The 24,335-nt window shown below is 49.3% G+C and overlaps 1 protein-coding gene across 13 annotated transcripts in view; it reads right to left on the bottom strand.

Annotated features, from left to right (window-relative positions):
* CD6 (CD6 molecule) overlaps positions 1-23,250 on the bottom strand; it is a 41,416-nt gene extending 18,166 nt beyond the window's left edge. For 7 of the 13 annotated variants that reach the window (XM_033860759.2, XM_033860761.2, XM_033860760.2 and 4 more), the window contains exon 1: positions 23,027-23,249. In XM_033860759.2, the coding sequence (XP_033716650.1) occupies positions 23,027-23,087 (61 nt within the window). In that variant the 5' untranslated portion in view covers positions 23,088-23,249. Of the gene's footprint in view, positions 1-23,026 lie in introns of all 13 variants that reach the window. The other 6 variants (XM_073809003.1, XM_033860766.2, XM_073809004.1 and 3 more) reach the window with 2 other exon arrangements.
* Positions 23,251-24,335: the final 1,085 nt, after the last annotated feature.

Here is a 24,335-nt window from a genome sequence, read left to right as displayed (position 1 = left end):
TGTGTGACTCAGGCAAATCATTGGCCTCTCTGAGCCTCGGTGGCCCTCCTGTAAAACGGGAGCAACAAGCATCCACGTTGCGGGCTTGCCATGAGGATTAAGAGAGATGGTGTAGCCGGGGCGCCCTGAGTGGCTGCTTTGTTAGACAAAAAGCCTGCGGCCACGTGGCTTCTAATAGTTAAAAAACAAAAACAAAACTGGAGACAAGGAGACAACTGAATTGTCTAAAAGGGATCGAAGGATTGGTTAGGAAAACACAGCATGTTAAAAATATTTGCAAAAAACGAAATTTACCAAGAGTTTTTAAGGATGTGAGGGGAAGACCATGTTGCAAGGTTCAGTGATGGAAACAGGATACACAGTTCTCTCTCCCCAGGGCTCCTGCCCCAGCCTTGGCTTTAAGCTTCTGAAGGTCTTCCAGGACCCAGAGGGACCCAAGTTCAATGCCTCGTTCTAGCTTCTCATCGTACCCTGGACTTTTCCTCTGTGACCCCAGCCACAGGTGATTACGTATTTTATTTATGAGCAGTTTGGTGGCTGTCAGTCCCACTGAATTCTGAATACACATAGCCCCATGTGTATCCCAAGGCCCACAGACTCCCAGTGCAGTGGTCTCCCAAGTTGGCCCGGCCACTGCTCCAGGGCACTGCCGGGGCGGGGGTGGGGTGTGCCCCTCTCCAGGATTGGGACCAGGCCCCAGGGACTGCAGTGCCCACAAGTTTTGGGAGTGGCATGGGACCGTTGGCTGGGAGATCACCACAAATTGTGTTCATGCAGACCAGCCTTTCGTGTCCTGAGCAAGGATGACGAAGGCTAGTTGAACCCAGGAGGACCTGCCTCCCAGGCTCTAGCTTGGGGCCCAGATATTCAAAGAGGGCAGCTGTCCAGAAACATCCACTGGCCCCTAGTCCTGAGATTCACTGGGTGGGCACTGGATTGCCATTCCCAGTTTGCAGACGGACATTTGGGAGACAACCAGATGGGTAACTAGTGTTCTATTTCCATCCCACACCGATGGGAGCCGTTACCCATCTCAGGCATCTTGAGTCCGAAATGTAGAGATAAGGGAAGGGCTTTGTGATTATTCCCATTGCTCTGATGGAGAAAGGGGAGGCCCCAAGACATGCCAGGTACCCACCACAACTTCCTAGCACAGCTCAGCGATACAGCTGACATGTATTCAGTACTTTCACATACGAGGCCTTTTTAAAATACTTTAGATGAATTAACCAGTTTAATTCTCACAGCAAGTCCACAAAGTGGGGAAACCAAGGTGCAAAACAGTTTAGCAGTAATTTGCTCAAGATGACACAGCAAGAAAATGGCAAAGCTAGGATTCGAACCCAGGCTGCATGGTTCAAGAACCCACACTCTTAACCACTCTACTCCACTGGGTTGGAATCCCACATCCTGGTTTCTGGTTCAGTGACTGACCATGCCAAAGGCGAGGGGCAGGGAGCTCTGACAGCCCGGGTGGTCTTCCAAACTCCTTCCAGCTCTACCACACTCAGCCAGCCCTGAACTTAGATAGCCCACCTCCAAGGGTGATACAACTCAGTACTCAGTCAAGCCCCAGGAACCAATTCCCAAAAGGGCCCTGATTCTAAAGATGTGCGGCCATGAGGAAGCTGTCCTTCCCTAGGTCAGGAGCCCCTGAGATGGCCTTCTGCCCGCCATTCCCCCAACAAGGACAAGATGAGGTCTGGCAGCCCAGCCATGAGCTGTTCCAGGACTTCCCCACCGACTCTCCCACACAGGCTGGCTCCGGCACTCCCTGAACCCGCTTGTTTCAATTCTGAGGCCAGAGGAGAAACTGGTTACTTGGAAGAGTCAAGGACTAATAGCCCCAGGGAGTTTAGGGGGAGGAGCCCCGAGTGGGAGGGTGCTGGGACTACAGTGAATGTTTTTCTTTGAAAGACTCTCTTGAGGTTGTTGATGGAGAGCAATTTTTTTTTAATGTTTAATACTAGTTTTATTTACTGATAGCTAGTGATCTTTAGTGGAACAGTAAACCTCTGAAATGCTTTTTTAAAATTTTTATTTTATATTGGAATATAGTTGATTAACAATGTTGTGTTAGTTTCAGGTGTACAGCCAAGTGATTCAGTTATACGTACACATATATCTATTCCTTTTCAAATTCTTTTCCCATTTAGGTTATTACAGAGTATTGAACAGAGTTCCCTGTGCTGTACAGTAGGTCCTTGTTGGTTATCTATTTTAAATATAGCAGTGTGTACAAGCAGTCCCAAACTCGATGGAGAGCAATTGTTAAAACAACTGGAAAGAAGAGACAAACAGTCTATAATTCCATTAAAATTGGAAAGAAGCAGTGCACTGGCTCGCAAAAATAACTTATGACTTGATTCAGAGGGAATAGCTGTGTCCTGTCTTTGAAGGGACTTGGAGAGGTTAGGTTGAGTTTATTTTGTCGCAGAGACTGAAGCTGTCCTGGGGGCTTGGTGGGACAGTGTGGTCCTCGCTTCCAGAGGTGACCGGCATCAATGTCTATGTGACTAGACCGGGCTGTACCCACTGGGGACTTTCAAAACCCAGGAAGGTTGGGCTGACTTCTCCCCACTGGGAACCCAAGAGAAAGTCAGCAACTCAGTGTCTTAGCCTTACTTAACTTATTTTACAGGATTTTTGTTTGTTTGTTTTCATTCTCTCTCATCATACCTAGGAAGGGCTTACGGACACAAGGAAAACTCAATGCACAGGCTATGGACTGAATGTGTATGTCTTCCTAAAACTTCATATTTTATTCATATATGAATAAATTCATATTCGAAGCCCTAATCCCCACTGTGATGGCGTTAGGAAGTGGGGGCTTTGAGAGAGAATTTGGGATAGGTGAGGTTATGAAGGTGGAGCCCTCATGATGGAAAAAAAAAAAAAAGCAAGAGACATAAGATCTCTCTATTGTGTGAGGATACAGCAAGAAGGCGGCTGTCTGCAGACCAGGAAGAGAGCCCTTACCAGACACAGAATCTGCTGGCACCTTGATCTTGGACTTCTTAGCCTCCAGAAACGTGAGAAACAAATGTTTGTTGTTTAAGCCACAAACATTTAAACCACCCAGTCTATGGTATTTTGCCCAAGCTAAAGCAGCACGTGATTGACAGAGAAAAGTGATGACAAAAGCTTCAAGAGTCCCAGCCCCAAAGGTCCTCAGTCACGCAGGTCAGAGAAATCCAGACTTTTTAGCTTGTATTTGTCACCATGTTATATAACAGAGGATGCTCACCTGCATGACATCCTCCCTACATGCCAGATTGAATTCCCCTCCTTTCCATCACCAAACCCAGGGGAGGTAAAAGACAACCGTTCGTAATCTGCAGTGAGAGGAAACTCAAAGATGAAATCAGGGTACACCACCGGCTTTGGGGTATGATCTGTTTCTGGAACTCCCCTTCCTACTCTCATGCTCAGGAAAGTGAGGGCGTGTGAGCCACGTTTTCCGGAAAGCTGAGAAAAGAGTCTATTGCTGTTCTGCATTCAATTCCATTAACACTTGCTGAACCTGTACCACGTGCTGGGGCCTGGAGTACGTATTAGGGAAGTAAGCGTAAATGAGATGATCCCGGGAGTAGGAGAGTCCACAGCCTTCCCAGCACCAATGCATCAGCTTCACAGTTGCCACTCTTGGGAAATTTTTTTTTATTTTCAAGTTTTTTTAATTGTCTTCTCAGTTACTAATAAAAGAACAGACATTTAATCAAAGAAGACATACACCTGGCAAATGAACACAAAAATGTTCAACATCATGAATCATTAGGGAAATGCAATCAAACCATAGTGAGATACATCTCCACACTTTTTTTTTTTTTTTTTTTTTTTTTTTGCGGCACGCGGGCCTCTCACTGCTGTGACCTCTCCCGTCGCGGAGCACGGGCTCCAGACATGCAGGCTCAGCGACCATGGATCACGGGCCCAGCCGCTCCGTGGCATGTGAGATCCTCCCGGACCGGGGCACAAACCCGTGTCCCCTGCATCGGCAGGCGGACTCTCAACCACTGCACCACCAGGGAAGCCCCATCTCCACACTTTTAAAACAGGTAATATTCAAAGTACTGATCATACCAACCAAGAACCGGTGAGGAATACAGGGGGACTGGACTGCTCCCATACTTTTGATGGGAATACAAATGGGTACAGTCATTCATTTAGAACAAGAAACCATATGTTCATATAAAGAATTTTATGTACATGTTCATAGTAAACTTATCTGTGATAGCCAAACTGGAAACAAACAGGAAATTCTCTTTTCATGATTTAGAACAGAGACTTTGGGGACAGACAGAATAGTGATCCGAACCCATCTCTGTCGATCACTAGCTGTGTGACCTAGGGAAAGTCACTGAGCCCTGCTAGACTTCAGTTTTAACCTGGCACTGGGCATAATACATAAGCCACATTGGATCGCTTTGAGGGGGTGCATGGATAACATATGTAACATGCTTAGGACGTGGTACATGGCCACTGCCATTATGTCCCCCCACCCTGCTCTCTCCTGTTCAATCCCCAATGGACATAAGAGGGCAGCTCTATCTATCTATTCATTCACCCCAGGCATAAAGATGGCTCTGAGGGTGCCTCAGTTTTCTCTGCAAAGGGACAATTCCAGTTCCCCCAAAGCTGCCTTCTTTCCTCTTGCCTCCCTGTCTTTCTTAGGAAGCTTAGCAGAGCTGCCTCACACTCACAACTCGCTATTCCCTTCCTTGGCCCTACAAACACGGCATCCAGCATTCCTAGAGATGAGATGTGGACTGCAGTTGCCATGGTAACAGGAGTTCCTCTAAAAGCAAAGGCTCCTGTGGACCTGGCCCCAAGGCTTGCTCAGGTTCCCATGCCAGACTCTACCTTCTTTGCAGCTACCAGATGGTAAGATGGGATACCACCAAGCATAGAGAATCATGAGCAACTCACGATTGAGTTTCTCCAAGTGAGCCCAGCAGGCCAGAGACACTGGCCTTTTACAAGCCCCATCTTCTTGATCTCCCCATAAGGATTCAGACCACTGCCTGCAGGAAATGGACATCCGGGTTCCTCCTCTAGAATTCCGATTCAGTAGGTCTTGGATGGGGCCCTAGAATGAGGATTGCGTAGAACCGTCTACCAGGTCTTGGGCAGCAGAAAGAGCATGGGATTGGAACTGAACAAGCCTGGGTTTGAAAACCAGCTTCTTCCTTACTATGGAAACCTTGGGCAAATCTCTTCATATGCCCAACTTGCCTCCCTCACCTCACAGGTATAAAAACCTCACAGGACCGAAACAAGATCACACAAAAATCCAATACCTGGCCGCAGTAAGTAGCAAAGAATATCCTGCAGAATCAACAAGCACAAATGAATATATGTGATAGATGTGCGTGTGCATATGAGTGATAGGCAGTAAAGGATTATAAACAAGATACACAGGATGACCATATTCTTGTAAATACAATGCATAGAGAAATGGCCAGAGACCTCATTAAGCTGAGGGTGCTGCTATCTTGACTCCACGGCAATACTCTTCTATATATAGCTTAGAAAACTATTCGCTGGCAAGTTCACATGCAGAGATTGTCACTGCAGCACCGTATGTAATCAAAGAAAATTAGAAGTAATCTAACAGTTCCTCAGCAGAAAATAATTAATGATACTATGTTATATTTATAGACTGAATTATTTTGTTAAAAGAATGAACTAGATCTATATCTAGCCACTTGGATAGATCTTTGAAACATATATTGAGCAGGAGGAGTGAGCTGTAGAACAATGCATCCAGTATGATGCCATTTATAGAAAATACGGCACGTGTACTATCTATTGGGTATTGATATATTTTTATGTAATAAAAGTACAAAAACATGGAAAAGAAGGGTACACACACCACACCTTGGAGCGTGAGTGCTCTGGGGAGGGAGGGATAAGGAAATATTTCAGCAGCATCTGTATGGTTTGTTTTCTTATTAAAATAGATCTGAGCAAATATGTGAAAATGTAAACATTTCTTAAATCTGGGTGGTGGGGATGCCTAGGAGTTTTTGAAACACTCTCTGTACTTCTGTGTGTTTTTCAATATTTCTCTCTAACAAAATGTCTGGAAGATTCTATAACAAGGTGGTAACAACAGTTACCATTACAGGTAAATTTCTTTCTTTGTTTTCCTGTAGTTGCTAAATTCTGTACTATTTACATATATATAATTTTAGTGTTGAAAATGAAAACAACAGTTTTTTTAAATGACAACATATGTGAAAAAGCCTTTGTAAATTGCTTGAATCATATCAATGCCCCCTGCCAAGGAGTCTTGTGTGCTTACATGGGTTTTTAATAGCTTTAAATTCTTTCATCTCCATCATGATGCTCAGAGGAAGGTATTATTATCCCCACTTTACAAATGGGGAAATATAGGGTCCAAGAGGTGTGGAGGAACTTTCCAGAACAACAGGGCTCATAAGAGGCAAAGCAGGGGAACTTCCCTGGTGGTTCAGTGGTAGAGAATCCGTCTTGCAATGCAGGGGACGCAGGTTCGATCCCTGGTCAGAGAACTAAGATCCCGTATGCCACGGGGCAATGAAGCTTGCGTGTCACAACTAGAGACCCCGAGCGCCACAACTACAGAGCCCACATGCTCTGGAGCCCGCTCGCCACAACTAGAGAGAAGCCTTTGCGCCACAACTAGAGAGAAGCCCACGCGTCGCAACGAAAGATCCCGCGTGCCGTGACTAAGACCGGATGCAGCCAATAAATAAATAAATAAAGGCAAAGAAGGATTTGCACCCAGACAAAGGGTTTCCTGGACTGCCTTGATTACACCTGTTCAGGAAGTTACTGCAAGAGAGGTGACCTTTGGGCCAGGGCTTGGGGTCTAGGAACATTTCACTGGGGCAGAGGGAGCGGATCCAGATTTATTGAACAGAGAGCTTTATAGACGTCATTCAGAAGCATCATGATGACCCTGTGAGGAAGTGCTATCGTGAAACCCATTTAACTGACAAAGAGGCTCAGAGAAATTGTTACTACTCCAAGGTCACAGAGCTTGGTGGTGAAAAAGCCAGAATTCAAATCCAAGCATGTTCCCCAGATTCACTCTTTCCACTGTGTCAGGCAGCTTCTACAAGTGAGAGAAGGCAGAGGGGCATTTTGGGTAGGGGGTACAGCACATGCAAAGGCCCGGAGGCAGGACAGGGCCTGCTGTGTTAAGCTAGAAACTCAAGTATGTGAAATTCAAGAATAAAATCCCCCAGAGTTTGGCCTCTGTACGAAGGGCAGGGCTGGGTTTTTCCGGGTTTCAGTGGAAGCTGAAATTCTGCTCGGCCATGCAGGATTTTCCAGGGGGCCCGTCCCCACCCACCGGCTCTCAGGAGTGGCTCTGGTTCGAAGTCTCCGAGAGCTGCTGCAGCAGCAGTTTCTGGGTGAAGGAAGCTTGAGTGTGGGCAAGGGGTGAAAATCCCCCCAGCTCTCAGGGGTGATGCTGACACCTTCCTGAGGTGGCCGAAAGCCCCCTTCGGAGAAGGGCCCCCTTAATATCAGGCATGTAGCAGCTGTTGGAAGTCATCATCATCCTTCCTGGGAAGGAAACACAGCCCTTCCCAAGCAGGCTGGGACCAGAATGTCTCCTGGGATGTAGGGACCAACCCTGGCTCAGCAGCTGTGCCCATCAGCTCCGAGGGGCCCCTCCCCTCTCACTACCCATCTCCTCTCTCTAAACAAATCCAGGCCCAAATCCAGATTCAAAGGGGAAACTGGGGAGGCACGGGGGATGTTCAGCCTGAATCTCCACGGCCACCTTGTGTCATTAGCAGCTAAAGGCCGGCAGTAGCCAACGGCCACAAGGCCAACCAGGCCCATGAGTTCAAGTTCAGGAAATAAATTTGGGTTCCCTGGGAAAAGGTAGCATGTGTGTGTCCCGGCTTTACATACAGCACGCACTCTCCTATGACTCTCCGTTGGGCCCACTGAAGTCTCAGTTTTCCCAGTAAGAAACTTGAGCGACTTGCCCAAGGCCACAGTTACTAAGATGTGGAACCAGAATTCAACTTCCGGTCTCTCTAAATTCAAGCCCACTTCTTGGCTCTCTGGAGACATGGTCAGCCCACACTCCTCTCCATAAGTCACGTCTAGGGCACTTCTGAAGTGGCTCAAAATCTTTCACGTTTCTGCCCATCTTAGCCCTTAGTCACTCCTTCCTTCCTTCATTCGTTCATCTGTTCCTCATTCTTGGCCAGGCTCTGTGCCAGGTCCCAAGCCATGGCAGAGGATGAAGATATACTCAGAGTTGATTATGATCAGGTAGAAGTGCTACCCCAGGGGTCAGGATAAAGTGCTCTGGGAAGAGTAGAGGTGAGAGGGAATCATTCTGACAATTGGGAGGGGCCTTAGAGGATATGTAGGAGTTCTCAAGGATGAGAACGTGATGGAGAGCAGGAAATACCCAAGCCTTTGCCAAACAACCTGGGAGATCTAACTTGTACCTTTCCAGGGGGTGAGCGGGCTCAGAGGAGAGATCATGTGGGGCAGTGACCTACCACTCTCCATGCCACCCTTTCTCCCCACCAGTGGTCTGACACCACAGGGCTTCCCTATCCTTCCTTGCAAAGGTGCTCGAGCTCTGACTTAAATGCTGGGAAGACATTGTTGCTTTCTCAGTCCCTGAACCCCAGCAACAGGTAAGATCTCTGATCAGTGTCTCCCCCTCCGGTGTCTAAAGAGGCCTTCAAACTGGGGCAAGGAGAGAGCCAGCTGAATGTTTGGTCAATGCCAAAGTACGATGGACCCTTGGGAAGCTTTGCAGAGGTTTGAGGTGGGCATTCTAACTCTGGCAACCAGCACCCACTGCTTTGGGGTGAGGGTCTGGCTCAGCCAACAGACCTCCCACCTACTCACTCCCCACCTCATCCCGCCCTCCCAATCCACTCCTCTGGCTGGTGACTCTGCTTCTAAACTCCAGAATCCTGGGGAGCAGAGAAGTCAAGAAGCCACCTCCATAGGGTTGGGGGCAGCACGGCAGAGTTGGAAGCAGGTGGGCTTTGGAGTCAGACAGATGTGAGTTCGAATCCCATCTCTTCCTCTTAATACCAGGATCTGGATTTCTTTTCTTTTTTAAAAAATTTTTATTGGCATATAGCTGATTTATAATGTTGTGTTAGTTTCAGGTGCACAGCAAAGTGAATCAGTTTTACATATACATATATGCACTCTTTTTCCTAAACTCTAGTATCATCAGTGACCTTTGTCAAAGTAAGCGGTGATGTTCATAGCCACCTCCTGGGGCTATTGGGAGATTAAAAGAGAAAATGATCGTGATGGGGCCTGACTCTCAATAGCTATTTGGCAACACGCTTGCACAATCTTTAATGCAATTCTGAAGCCCCAGATACCCCTGGATTTTTCATAACTCTGTGGGTGGCCTTCCTGACCTGAAAAGATGCTGGTTTGTCCATGGTCTTTATTTATTCTACATGGTGTGAAAAATCATATATTTTGTTGCAGAAATGTTAAGGTATTTGGTTACAGAGGCTGCTCAGGCCCCTGCTGAGACATTACATCACATAAACATGTCACCTCTCTAAAATCCTAACATTCTAGATTCTGATTTGAACCTGGCCCCGGAGATTCCAGAAAGAGACTCAGGACCTGAAATGGTTTCCTGTCTTTCCCTTGAAGGAGCAGCTGTGTGGATGAGTTCTTGAAATTTAAGGCCAGAAATGATGACCTAACTTCCCCCTTTATCTTCTTCTTTCCTCACCTTCCCCAGTGGAAACCCTCCTCAGAAAAGAATCTTCATCCATTAACCAGTGAGGAAAAGGCAAGCAATAGAATAATGGGCAAAAGGCAGGAAGAGGCCCTTCACAGAAGAAGAAACACACAGGACCCTTGAACATATGAAAAACCCAGCCACACAGCCGCAGAGGAAAGCAATGTCAGGCCACAGGGAGAGACTGTTTCACAGGCCCTGGATTGTCGACAATTAAGAAGGGTGGTAATATGGAGTGTTGCTGAGAATGGGGATCAGTAGGGACTCTGTACATTGCTGGAGGGGGGCGGGGTGGAACAAAACTGTCACAGCCACTCTAGAAAGCATTTCCATAGTCGTGACCCAGAAATTCCACTCCTGAGTCATGTACACACACGCACACACATGCATGCACTGCTATGGGCTGAATCGTGTCCCAGCAAAACAGATATGTTGGAGTCCATACCTCCCAGTACCTCAGAATGCAAACTTGTTTGGAGATTGGGTCTGCACAGAGTTAAAATAAGGTCACTAGTGTGTGGGCTCTGATCCAGTATGACTGGTGTCCTCATAAAAAGGGGAAATTTGGAGGCAGACATATGCACATAGGAGGGCAGAGGTGGGGATTTGTTTCTAGACGCCAAGAAATGCCAAAGATTGTCAGCAAACCACCAGAAGCTAGGAGAGAGGCGTGGAACAGATGCTTCCTCACAGCCTCAGAAGGAACCCACCCTGCTGACACCTTGATCTTGAATTTTCAGCCTCCAGAATTGTGAGACAATACATTTCTGTTGTTCATGCACCGTTTATAGTACTTTGCAGCCCTAGGAAACTAAGTCACACACGTACCTGCAACAAAGGTCACCTCTGGGAGGCAAGAGCTGACAAAAGCCCACAGCTGCTTCTGGGGAGTCTTGGGAGAGGCGGGGGGCAGGGGGGGAACCGCAGGACGGATGACTGTGCCCTCCACTTCCAGATCGCCAGAGTCAAAAATTCCACAAGTGCTTTGTGGGACTGAGTTTCATGGCTACATGGACGTGGCTGGAACCGAGCCAGCCCCCACAGATGCAGGTGATGAAAAATGGTCTCTAAAGACCTTCAGGGACGGCTTTAGAGTCTATCTAGAGAGCGAGAATTGGGGAGCTGACGTTCCGGTGGTACCCATTTCCCCTCAGAGAGGTTTGGAAACGTGCCCAAAGTCACAGAGAAGGTGGTGCGGCCTGGGATCCCATGCTGGTCCCCGAGACCCCAGAATCCACGTTCTCACAGCCGTTCTGACAAATATTCATCACAACCAACACGGTGCCCTTCCGCACACCCACCTCCGCGCTGACGCGACTAAACGCCCACGACGCTACAGAGACCTACACACTCCCTCCCTCAGGAACGAAGGGCCTCAGTGTGTGCGTGCTGGGTGAGATCTCTTTTAATGTGGTTGTCATAACATTCTTACAATAAGGATGACTAATGTTTACATCGTGTCTGAATTTTCAGCTGGAACCAGGTGGGAGTGACAAGGAGAGACGGTAGAGCTGAGACCAGCCACTGCTATGACCTTGGGTGAGTCCCTGTCCCCTTTGCCCTCCTCCGACAGCCCCTGATGTGAGGTTGCCAAGCAGACTTTGCTTCCCTCCCTCCCAACACAGACCCCGCTGTCCCCACTGCCTCCCCCAAACTGGTCTTTCCACCAGTTAACGCAGTATATCCCACACCAGGCCAATTTAAGATCCAAGATTAAATAGTATTGAATCACACAGTAAGCAGATGATTCCTTTTCCAATTGCTCAGTCCTGGGGATTACAAGCCTTTCACAAAGGGAGAGCTGACTTGGGCTTGGCTGGCGGGCTAGTGAATGACGCAGTTGTTCTGAGTGTCTTATCTGTTTATACAGATATATTCAATTTATTGAAGCAACATTGGTCTGAGACACATGAAACCTAGAAGATGTCTAGGTTTAAATCAACTTACTTAGGCTTACATACGAAGTTGATTATAAAAAATATTTGTTAAATAATTGTATATACATAAGGGCAAATCAAATCACATCCTTTTATACTTAAAACTCTCTGATGATTTCCCATTTCCTTTGGATTAATTCCAAGCCCGTACGTGATCTGTTTTCCCTGACACGTGTCAACCTCTCCACCTCCATCTCCTCCACTCTCCCCTTCCCTCTGTAATCTCCTCCAGCATGTGAAATTCACTCCCGCTTCAGGGCCTTTGCACCTGCCATGGCCTCTGCCTGGAATGTCCTGCTCCCTGATCTTGGCACGCCCAGCTCATCCCATCAATCAGATCTCTGCTCACGTGCCGTCAGGGGCCTTACCTGGATCCCCATTCCAGTCTCTCTGTCTTCCCTCCTTTGCTCTATTTCCCTCGTTGCACATAGTCCTCTCTGAAATGATACTATTTTTTTTGGTAGTCAGTTTTTAAAATTAATTTTTATTGGAGTATAGTTGCTTTACAATGTTGTGTTAGTTCCTACTGTGTGGCAAAATGAATCAGCTATACGTATACATATATCCCCCCTTTTTTGGATTTCCTTCCCATTTAGGTCACCACAGAACACTGAGTAGAGTTCCCTGTGCTATACAGTAGGTTCTCATTAGTTACCTATTTTATACATAGTATCAATAGTGTATAGGTGTCAATCCCAATCTCCCAATTCCTCCCATTCACCCCCCCCTTTCCCGCTTGGTATCCATACATTTGTTTTCTACGTCTGTGTCTCTCTTTCTGCTTTGAAACGATACTATTTTTTAAACGTTTATTCATTTGTCTGTTTTCTCCACTAGAATATAAGCTCCTTGAATTCTGGGACTTTGTCTTACATCCTCAGCGGCTAAAAACAGTGCCCAGCACGTAATAGGAGCTCCACAAATGAACGGCAGGAAGCTGTGAAGGTGGAGGGAGGACGGGCCGGGGAGCAGGGAGGAGCCCCACCAGGCTCCACAAGGAGGCAAGGCAAGGTGGTGGCCGTCAGAGGCTCAACCTGAGAGCTCACTCTTGGCCCCATCAGCACCAGCCTTCAGGACACTGAGCCAGCTGGTTCCCACTCACTGAGCCAGCAGAGAAAGCTGAGTCGGCCACTGTATCTGTAGGAGAACGATGGCATCACAACATCACCATCAAGAAACTATCGCAATAATAACTGATCCAGGCCAGAATCAGCCATAATATTACGAGCGGGTAAAGCTTTGAAGGGAACCAAAAAATTTACGTATTCTCAAAGAATCTGCCCACAAGAGACATATTTATCACAAAGGAGAAGAGTGACTTTACCTAGCAGACGTCACCTTAGCCAAGCAATCAGAGTTAGACCATGGGTAATGGGACAAGCTGATACCATGTCTGAGAAGGACACAACTTCACTTCTGTGATACTCCTGCCAGAAACAACACAACTAATCATGAGGAATCATCAGACAAGCCCCGCTGGGGAACATTTTACAGAATAACTGGGCTGTACTCTTCAAAGTGATCAGTATCTTGAAAGAAAAAAATCTGAGCAATTGGTCTAGATTAAAGGAAAATAAGGAGAGTGAAATGCAACACATTCAATGGAATTTTCTTTTGCCTCTAAGGCAAATTGTTTTGGAACAATTGGCAAAATCTGAAAAAGTTCTACAGATTATTTTTGTAGCAACGTTTATCACCTGATTTTGATATGTGTACGGTGGTTACATAAGCGAATGACCTTATTTTTTTTTAAGACATGTTGAAGTATTTAGGAGAAAGGGAAGTTACGTCTACAACCTACTCTCAAATGGTTCAAGAAAAATGTAATAGACAGAAAAATAGAGAAAATGATAAAAATATTACTAGTCCGGAATCTGAGTAAAGAGCATATGGAAAATCTTTGTATATTTTTGCAACTTCTCAGTAAGTCTAAAATTGTGCTGAAATAAATTTTTTTTAAATAAAACTAAACAAAACAGTCGAGGAGCCATTGAGGTGGTGGAGGCAAAGTGGCTGCAGGAAGCCAGCTCCTCGCCTCACAAAGCTGACATCTCAGAGCCCAGGGTCAGCTGCGTTCACCTCAGACCCACGTCAGACCACAGCCCTCCCCTGCCATCTCCACATCGCGGCGGGGGGCGCTGAGGACGCATCTGTGGGCACAGGCCAGCGCCACACCCTCTGGGTAATGTGGGGAAGGGACCCCGAGCAGAGCCTGCAGACCCTTCTCACCCCTGCTCCTGACCTTGCGTGCCTCACTCCCCATTTTGCACCTCAGTTTCCTCCTCTGACAAATGGGTGGATGTCAATGACTGGCAGCCCTCTGGGGATGGAGACTTCCAGCTCAGATACTGCTGCCGTATTTCTAGAACCCCATCTGGAGCGTGCAGCACATCTCTCCAAGGAGCTTGATTCAGTTGGCAAGTGTGTTTACTTAGTTTAGCTGAAGGAAAGAGAGGAAGCTGGTCTCGCTGAGAAGAATGGGGAGTAGACGTCCTCCCTGTCCGGGACATGCTTCTCCACCTCTGCCCCCGCCCCAGCCCAGCTCCCAGGCACCCCTTCTGGAAGAGATGAACATCCTAGCAAAAATTTTATTGAAGTGTAGAGAAAATCTTTCCCCAAGCCCCATTTAGGAAGAGGCAGCTGGCGGGGATGGGTTGGTTGGTGCCCAGAAAGTGACTCTGGTCACAGTTCTGTCGGCAACTCGCTGTGTGGCTCCAGCTTTCCAAGTATCACTTTGTGCTTCTGCAAGATGGACAGACCCATGCTTGGCTTTGCACACGGCTGACGACACAGTGATTTCACCTCTGTGTTCCCCCTGACTCGGGGCTCAGTAGGTGACTTCCAAACTGGAAGTGGGGCACACAGATGGGATTGCCAGGACGCCTTGAAAAGCTCTCAGCTCTGAGGAGCCCCCCTCACTCACACAGCCTGTGTCCCCGCACAGCCCTGGCCCCCAGCTCCGGGTGCAGACTCCCTGGGCTATGCTGGCCCTGCCCGGAAAGCCCAGCCCAGCTCAGGGTCATGATAGAGCGGTCGGGGGTGTCCTGGAAACTTACAGGCTGGAACTTCTAATGTGCCCTGCCATCTCCTAACACTCAGTGGAGACCCGGGGGCAACCCCCTTGCAGGGGAAAGTAAGGGGGTCACTCTCCCATTATGGTACCCGAATCCAGCATCTCCCAAGGGCTCCGCAGTCTCCTCCTCAGCCCCTCAGCCCTGCCTCCCTGCCCAGCCTCTTGGAGGCTGTCTCAGCTGCCACTTTCAGGCAGAGAGGCAGCTGGGCCACAGGAGCCTACAAAATGGTGGGCGGAAACCCGGGCTTCCCTCTGCGAGCTCCTGCCTTGGCCCCACGCCCAACAGTAGGTGTGGCCACGGGGGTCTTTGGCGCCCAAGAAGCCCCATGTTTCCCCAAGTACTTCACAACCATCGTCTCATGGAGCCTCATCCCAGCCCTGGGCTCTGGAGGTTGCCACTGACCCCACTTTATGGCTGGGGAAACTGAGGCTGAGCGGAAGCTTGGCCAGGAAGTGGCTTCTGACACACAAGTTCCTTCAAGGGGTTTTTTCACCCAAATTCCATGACAGCCCAGCTGTTGGTAGCTGAGGTGCAAACTCCCCAGAGAATGGGGGACCCTTCCTATAAAAATCTTGGGGTGGCTGGAGTTCCAAACCCCGCCGGTCTTCCAGGGCTGGGAAACATCGTGGATTTGGAGTCATAAAGTCAAGTTAAAGATCTGGCGCCTACTAGCTAAAAACAAGACAGCAGGGCTTCCCTGGTGGCGCAGTGGTTGAGAGTCCGCCTGCCGATGCAGGGGACGTGGGTTCGTGCCCCAGTCCGGGAAGAGCCCACATGCCGCGGAGCGGCTGGGCCCGTGAGCCATGGCCACTGAGCCTGCGCGTCCGGAGCCTGTGCTCCGCAACGGGAGAGGCCACAACAGTGAGAGGCCCGCGTACCGCAAAAAAAAAAAAATAAGACAACAGGTCCCAAGTGGAGTTGTTTATGCTAAAGCCGCACATCATGAAGCCGAGACTTAATTATGGTTTCAGCTCTCCCAGAAATGGCATCTTAAACCCGTCAATCAGAAATCACCTGACCAGCACTAGTTAGGTCATCTGCCTGCTAGACCCCGCCATCCCCTAAAAGAAAGTAACTTTGAGATAACCAACAAAGACAGCACAGGGAACTATACTCAATATTTTGTAACAACCTATATATATGAAAAAAAATAGATATATATGTATGTATAACTAAATCACTCTGCTGTACACCTGAAACTAATACAAGATTGTGGATCAACTATACTTCAATTTAAAAAAATAAAATTAAAATAACAATAAACGACAAAAAAAGAGTAACTCTGCAATAACCAATCTGCTTTTTTGCCTAGTATAACTTTCTGGTTCCTACTCCCTTCTGCCTATAAAAGTCCCCTTTTATACCTGTCTTTTCTATCTGCTAGGTCGTATGCCGCCGATTTGAATCGATTTTTGCTCAGTTTAAAAATTTTAATATGCCTCAGTGTATCTTTTAACAGGCTATTAACTGTGCCATCCAGGAAAAGTCACTTCACCTCTCTGAGCCTCAGTTGCTGAATCAGTAAAGTGGGGGCAATAACTCATACTTCACAGGGCTGTGATGAGGAGAAGACAGGTATATGAGTCTACACCTGTCGGCCTGGCGAATGTAAATGTATGGTTTGTGCCGGGCTCTGTGCCTGGCGTGCTCACTGCATCCTCATGACACGGCAGTCTGGATGAGTCAGCAGAAAAAGAGCCCGGAGCCCAGCTCGTCTGGGAATTGGGGCCCTACCTACCCCCTAGGCCTTAGGCCATGCTCTCCAGATCCTGCTCCAATGGGCCCTTTTGCCTGAAATGCCTTCTTTTCCCCTTTAACTTTTTATTTTGAAATGATAGACTCACAAGAAGTTGCCAGAATAGCACAGAGAAGTCCATGCACTCATCTTCCGGCTTTCCCTGACGGTGACCTATTCCGTAACTACAGTAAATGACCAAAACCAGGAAGTTGATACAGACACAACACGACTATCTCACCAGCCTTTGCACGCACACATTTAAAAAATGTCTTCGTGCCTAGGATGTTTTGGCCATCTTTCTTTCATATGCAAAAGCCTTCTTGTCCCCCGTGTCCAGCCCCTCTGGGACAGGGACGTCCCCCTCTCCAGGACCCTCAAGCTCTCCCTGTTCTGACTCCTGGCTCCCAGAAATAGTGCAGCCCAGTGATGGAGAACATGGGTTTTGGAGATCTACAGACATGGATTTAAACTCAGCATCACCCACTAGCCTGGGGCAAAATACAGAACTTTCTGAGCCTCCATTTCCCCACCTGTAAAATGGGGACGAGTGCCCCAGTGTCAATGTAGGACAGGATAAGCATGGCTGCTGCTTGGAGAATGGAAGTCCCCTGCAGTGGATGGTGGTTATGGCTGTCATGGGATTGCACCTGTTGTCACATCTATCCCAGAATGACCCTTGTATGTTTTGCCACCTTCTTCAACATTTAACATGTTCAAGGTCAAACCTTCATATCTCAGGGCCATCCCAGGGCCTGGCACATAGCGGGTGTTAAATAAATTGTGGGTAGAGGGAGCCCCCTACCAGACAAGCTTTCCTTTGTCTCACTGCGTCTCTTCAGCTTCACTTCATTCATTCCTGGCCTGGGTGGGCAGGGTAAATGCCCAGCAAACCCATGAAGGCTGGGCTTTGCTGAAAGAGGCAGCCCATTTGCTCCCATCCGATCCTGAGAAGTCTTCCGGGGGGTCCCAGGACCCCAGAGGCCGCTCGGGGCTGTCCCTGGATGCAATGTTGAGGCTGCAAACCCGGAAGGTACAACACCTTGGGGAGATGCCTCATCCTCAGAGGGAACCCCAGGGGCAGCCAGCCAGGAGACAGGCCGGGCCACTCTTCCCCGTCAGGACATCTCAGCTCAAGCGCTGGCACGTCTTAGCTCCAGACTTTGGACAGGCCTCAGCCTTGCTAACCCCCGGTTTCCTCACCTACACCATGGGGTTGTCACGTGGGTAAATGAGTTTATTGTGCAAATGGCATCACGTGAACCGCTAAATCCTGTATTTACATAGAAGAGATCTTCATCTTGGCTGTGTAACATTTATAAGCTCACATTTAGGTGGTCACTGACAGGGTATTAAATACCACACGTCTGGCCAGAAATGAATCACATTGTTTCCACGATGTTTATTTTCACCATTGTTACCATCAGGTGATTTACAATGGCTTTCTCTTGAAGGCAGCAATATAAAGTTTTTTCTAAAAATAAATGTCTTTATACTTTAAAACATCCATTAAGAGTATCAAGCAAACTGTCAGGTAGGATGGCAGCTTTAGTAATCGTCCGGAAGGGCAGGAATGAGGGCCCCCAGGAAATGCTGCTCCTCTGATGCACCTCGCCCTGACCTGGCCGATGGGAGGCAGTGCTGAGGGGGGGATGGACGGTCTGGAGGACCTGAGACTGGGGCAGGCTAGCGACCCGGGCATTCCAGCCCCACCAGCGTCTGTTCAGTGCAGGGCTGAGCATCTGGCATGGGATTTAGTTGTGGTCCAGGCTGGGGGAGGGTGGGCCCCATGCCACGGGGGTCTTTTCCTCCAGGCCCCTGTCCCAAAGCCTCAGCTGGAGTCACCTGCTTACCCCTCCCTGTCCCAGGGGGACGGCTGACGCTTCAGACAGCTGGGGGCCCAATTTAATTTTCGAGCATTCCTGTGAGAAATGAGGCTGGCTCGGAGCAGGCCTCAATAAATGCGAACTGAACGAAGGAGGCTGTGGGCAGCGTTTCTCACTCATTCTAGATCCCTCTGGAATCATCTATGTTTGGCTGAATATGCCCGACCCAATGCCCTAGGAGCTGCCTTGTCCCACATCACCACATGGCCACGGCCATGCTAAAGGTCCCCACCAGTCATACGACCAGAGAGCCAGACTATGCTAGGAGAAATATGCAGGTGTCTGTCATACGTTATTTATAGATCTATGAGTTGGGGTCTTGCCAGGCAGGAAGAACATGCGGGGGGGAAAAAAGAATAGTAAACATTTGTTTAGTTTAATCCAATCAAGTGGTAAAACTCCCTGGGCTGGGGGGAGACAGAGAGAACTAGGTTTTTGAAACCTGGATCGCGGGTCGAGCAACCAGCCCCATCAGAGGCCATGGGCTATCCGTCAGCAGCACAAGAGAATCATATCTTATATTTTGGCAAAACAACCAAAAAGCTGTCCTCATCTCAGTCCACTGAGTTGGAAACTCAACCTGCTCGAGATAAGCCAAGTTACGTGCAATGGTAGGAATCTTTTCTCCTTGGTAAGTGATTTTTAAGCCCAGGAAGATTAGAATTTAAAAAATAGAGGTGTGAAACAGAAACCCATAGTATCTGTACCTTTCTGTTACGTTTAAGTTGGGTCAAGTTCTGTATGTTGGTGCATAAAATCCTGTATTTTAATGTTTAAGAACTTTTAGCCATAGAGTTTCTCATGTTTGTGACTGAGTAACTGACTTCAGTTGAAATCTGTAAAGTTGATTAGACTACTTAAGAGAACTTAATATTCACTTTCTTAATAAGTTAGTTTTTTAGATCTATAAGCATTCTTTTCAATCCTTGGGAAGGTTGTGTTTCTTAGAGGTATTTGAAGCATTTATAAGAAAATCAAATTCATTACATTTATAAATGTAGTGGAGAGTATCTAAGGTGGTGCTAGCCAGTGTAAATGGAAGGTGAGCTCCATAGGTCATTTTAAATTTTCTGGGAGGCACATTTTTCAATTTTTTTTTTTTTTTTTGCGGTACGCGGGCCTTCCACCGCTGTGGCCTCTCCCACTGCGGAGCACAGCCTCCGGACGCGCAGGCTCAGCGGTCATGGCTCACGGGCCCAGACGCTCCGCGGCATGTGGAATCCTCCCGGACCGGGGCACGAACCCGTGTCCCCTGCATCGGCAGGCGGACTCCCAACCACTGCGCCACCAGGGAAGCCCCTAAGAGGCACATTTTTAAGAAGGAAAAAGGAATAGGTAAACTTAATTGTAACAGTAACACTTATTTAACCCAACATATCCAAAATATTATCATTTCAATGTAATCATATAAAAGTTACTAATGAGCTATTTTACAATTCTTTTTTTGAACACATCTTTAAACTCTGCTGTGTATTTTATATTCCTAACACATCTCCATTCAGACGACCGCGTTCCAAATGGTACGTTCTAATAGCAGCTAGATTAGACATCACAGATCTAAGGGAGCTCAATTAGCTACATTTGTCAGTGGTATTTATTATTTAAGGAGGCTTACTCTGTTCAACTCGACTTGCTGAAATATTAAACAAAGACCCCTTGAGAGCCATTGTTAAAAACTACTGGACTTGCAAAAAAAATGAGATCTGTGTATTGAATTTACAAGGTAAGGAAAAACAGATTTTTTTTAATGTGTTAATTTAAGAAATTATTTTTTTAAAGTAAAACCACAAATAGCCTTTTCAAGTGCACAACGGCAGCCCTTGAGGACCTCGCGCCAACCACGGTCCGGATGGAATTCGAGTCACCGAGCCTGGCTCAGCCCTGGTGGGAACGGCCGGGTTTTTTGCTCCTGCATCGAATGCAGAGTGTCAGATCTGACCAAGCTCTTAAGGATCATCTGCCCAAAGAGCCCCCATTCCACCCAAACTGAGGTCCAGAACCGACAAGCACCGTCACAAGGTGAATTAAAGGCAGGGTGGCAGCAATCGGCTGGTCTCCTGACTCCCCTCCCCCACAACCTCCCCGGTCAGGGGCTTCTAGTTCATTCTCTCCACCTCTCCATCCCCACTTGGCTGATCTGGAAACCGAGGCAGAACTGGAGGATAAGTGGACAAACAGGTCCTGGACCCAGGCCTCCAGGGAGCGCCAGCAGAGGATTCGGAAGCATGGCTCCCTAGGCCCTGGTCCCTGCCCTGGTCATTCAACAACACAAACCAAGGCCTGCCGCGAGGCCGGCCCAGAATCCAGGCCAGCCTGGCCAGAGACACAGCTGTGTGAGGCCCAGGATGGAGCCTGGAGGCGAGACTGCAAAGGGAAGTAGGAAAGGGGAGGCCGGGTCCACCAGGACCCAGGAGGGCCAGACTCCACGTGCCTGTGGTCTGAGGGCACGGCCCGGTAACCCGCCCAGGCCACGTGCAGCCCTCGGGGTGATGCCCTGGAGCTCCCTGAGGGACCTCATTCTCCCAGCTCCCTTTCCTTCCTCCCTCTTCCCAGTTGTTTTTCTTTCTTTCCTTTTCTTTTCTCAAGTTCCCTTCTGCCCAGAGTGCCCCTCCTGCCAGGCCCTATTTCCCAGCACTAGGACCTATACCACTGCGCACCCTCAGGAGGGTCGAAGGGAGCAGCATTTAATGCCATGAAATCGCATAGCGAGGAAACTATTCCCGCCCAAAGGGCTTTCAGACCCCCTGAAAAGTCAAGAAGAAAATAACAATTTGGAGGCAGGGTGTCTTTATCATCCCCTCACCTTCCCTTTAACAAAGAGGGCTGCCAAGGCTTCAGGCTCAAGGGCCTTACATTCTTCTAACTTTTTACTAACACATCAGAGGAACTGGTTTTCACCGCCATTTTTTTTTTTTTTTTTTTTTTGCGGTACGCGGGCCTCTCACTGTTGTGGCCTCTCCCGTTGCGGAGCACAGGCTCCGGACGCGCAGGCCCAGCGGCCATGGCTCACGGGCCCAGCCGCTCCGCGGCATGTGGGATCCTCCCGTACCGGGGCATGAACCCGTGTCCCCTGCATCGGCAGGCGGACTCCCAACCACTGCGCCACCAGGGAAGCCCTCACCGCCATTTATTTTTATGCTTACCTTTACCTTTTATTTGTGGCAAATGATGTCAGTTTTCCATTTGTAATTGTGACATAAAGTTTCCTTTCAAAACTGAACTTGTATTAGTAACAAGTGAGTCAACTGACTGTAAGTACAGTTTTGAAAACACGAAGTTAGTAAATAACTATCCTGAGAGTGGAGTGGGCCGGGCAGAGACAAGGTGATGTGTGAGGAACTGGGCCCCAAGGGACCCTCCTCTTCACCTTCCTGGGCTCTGCCCAGCCCAGGTTCCCACCACTCTTCAGGCACTGTTCACGACCAGATCCCAGGGCCCAGGATCTGGCCGTCAGACCCAGACTTAATTTTGAGCTGAGGCTGGCAGCTCATGGAGAACAGAGGATGGAGACGCAGAGCGAGGGCCCCAGTCTCAGACCATCTGTCTGTTCAGCTCGGGGGCAGAAAGCGGCCAAGCTCCAGGGTCTCCTGGTAGAGTGAGACAGGCAGAGCTTCTCTTCCGGGCCCATATGGGGCCGAAGGAGCACCTATTCCTGATCCCAGAGCTAAACGGCTTTCCTTGAACCAGTGTGAGGTCAGGAGGCTGGGAGCACGTGCCTCTAGATAGACAGAGGCAGGGAGAAGAGCCCCCCACGGCTCCCCGAATGCTCCAGGCTTCCTGATGGGGCCTTCCTGGGTCTCCCTAACACCACACTCAAAGCGTTCAGCATCTCTACTGCCAGGTGGACCCAGACTCCCAGGTCCAGCATTCTGTTTCCATACCCATCTCCTTATCCCCCAGTGTGAGGGCCCAGAGCATCTCCTGCCCAGCTCCTGCCACGTTGGACCCTGCACTCCACAGGGGCCAACAAGCACCCGATGAGCACAGCCCAGGGCCCCAAACTTCCTGCCACCCGATGCCTGGCCCATGTTGCGAGGGTGTTTGGGCACCCAGACGGAGCTCAGGATCAGGGAGGATCTGAGCCTCAGAGCTTTTCTGTTCATTTGTGCCCTAAACTACGCCCAGTGGAGCAACCAGCGGCCAGCTGTCCCCAGCTCTGCTTAGCTTCCCGAATTCTGTTTCAGGACGGCTCTGCTGTGAGCGGTACGAGCTTGGTGAACCCAGGGCCTCAGCTTTGGGGTTGAAAGTATGAAAGTCAGTGGCCCTAGTTCTCTGGAAGGCAAACGGTTCCTTCCTGAGAGTTGGCAAGAAATAGGGATGCAGGGATTCCTGAGCCTGTGGGTGGGAGGCGTCTCCCTCCTGTGAGCCTGGGAGCCCATTGGTAAGACACCCCACGTGCTACCCGCATTATCTGACCCTCGGGGGTCCTCCTAGCACTGCCCAGGCACAGCCTCAGCCCCTCACGGGGGTCCCTGTACCCTCTCTGGGCCCCTAATGCTGTTGACACAGCTGGGACCATCCTGGTACCAGAGTATAGTCCTGGCTAAAAGGCTCCAGACAGGTGAGTGTGAGAAAAGAAGCAGAAAAGGGGCCAGGAGGGCAGGTCCCAGGCTCTCCTGCAGGAGCGCAGGAGGTGGGGAGAGGGCTACCTGAGAGAGCTGCCGTCAGCAATCCAGCAACCACGAAGAGGAGCATTATGTCTGGTGTCATCTCCGACCGCTATGCCTGCCCGCCAGTGGGAAGTACCATCCTAGGGCCAGAAGGTGGGCAGGCTACCGAGTGCCCCTCTCAGCGGCTCTGCCCTTAGCTGCTCCCGTTTGTGTATCTCTCTCAGCAGGAGACAGCACCCCTTTGCACGCATGCGGCCAAACCCAGCCTGTGAGTGTCTCTCACGCCTCTGTGCCCTACTTGTGGTTTCGGTCTCCAGGAAGCAAGGCTGGTAATATAGGCGAGGAGAGCTCAGCTGCCTCGACTGTGAGCTCCCCAAGCCTGGCTGAACCCCAAGAGTCGCAGAGTGAGACACACACACACACACACACACACACACACACACACACACAGGGACCTCAAGGGTCTCCTAAGGAAGAGGGAAGCAGAGGGGCCATGCCTCATTTCTGGAGACCTGGTACATAGTAAGTAGAGTGCCCCATCAGTACATATTAGAAGAGTGGATGAGTGACCCATTTCTGTCCTAGTCCATGGAATCTGGCTCTCATGGGATTGAATCCCAAGCTTTACCTTGTTCTCAGGTGCAAAGATGGCTGGGAAGAGGGAGGACGTGGCTTTGCACTTTCAAGAGGGAGCACCTCCACCTCCCCTCAGAGAATGGTAAAGCAGGAAGGGTCTGATAGATGGTTTCCCCACCTCCTCTGCAGGCTGGAACCGGCCCCAGTGACGGCGCAGAAGGCTCCAGTCCCTGCTCCCCTGGGTCCTGGGTTGAGGGTTCATTGCTCTGTGGAAGCAGGCACGGGAGCCGGGCCCCGGAGGATAAGCAGGATTTCAACAGGCAGTGACGGGCAGACGCCGCTGGGCCAGAAGCAGCAGCAGGAGCAAAGGGGCGGGGGCAGGCCGCCCGGGGCTGTTTGGGAAACGCTGAGCTGTCCAGTTGGGCTGCAGTGGACACTGGGAAAGACGCAGGGACCAAGGGTGGGTTTTTTTGTTTTAATTTATTTATCTATTCTTGTCTGTGTTGGGTCTTCGTTGCTGCGCACGGGCTTTCTCTAGTTGCGGCGAGCGGGGGCTACTCTTCGTTGCGGTGTGTGGGCTTCTCATTGCAGTGGCTTCTCTCATTGTGGAGCACGGGCTCTAGGCGCGCAGGCTTCAGTAGTTGCAGCACGTGGGCTCAGTAGTTGTGGCTCACGAGCTTAGTTGCTCCGCGGCATGTGGGATCTTCCCGGACCAGGGCTCGAACCCGTGTCCCCTGCATTGGCAGGCGGATTCTCAACCACTGCGCCACCG

This window comes from Tursiops truncatus, chromosome 8 (assembly GCF_011762595.2).
Source record: "Tursiops truncatus isolate mTurTru1 chromosome 8, mTurTru1.mat.Y, whole genome shotgun sequence".
Taxonomy (NCBI): domain Eukaryota; kingdom Metazoa; phylum Chordata; class Mammalia; order Artiodactyla; family Delphinidae; genus Tursiops; species Tursiops truncatus.
This window is presented reverse-complemented; position numbering and strand designations above follow the sequence as displayed.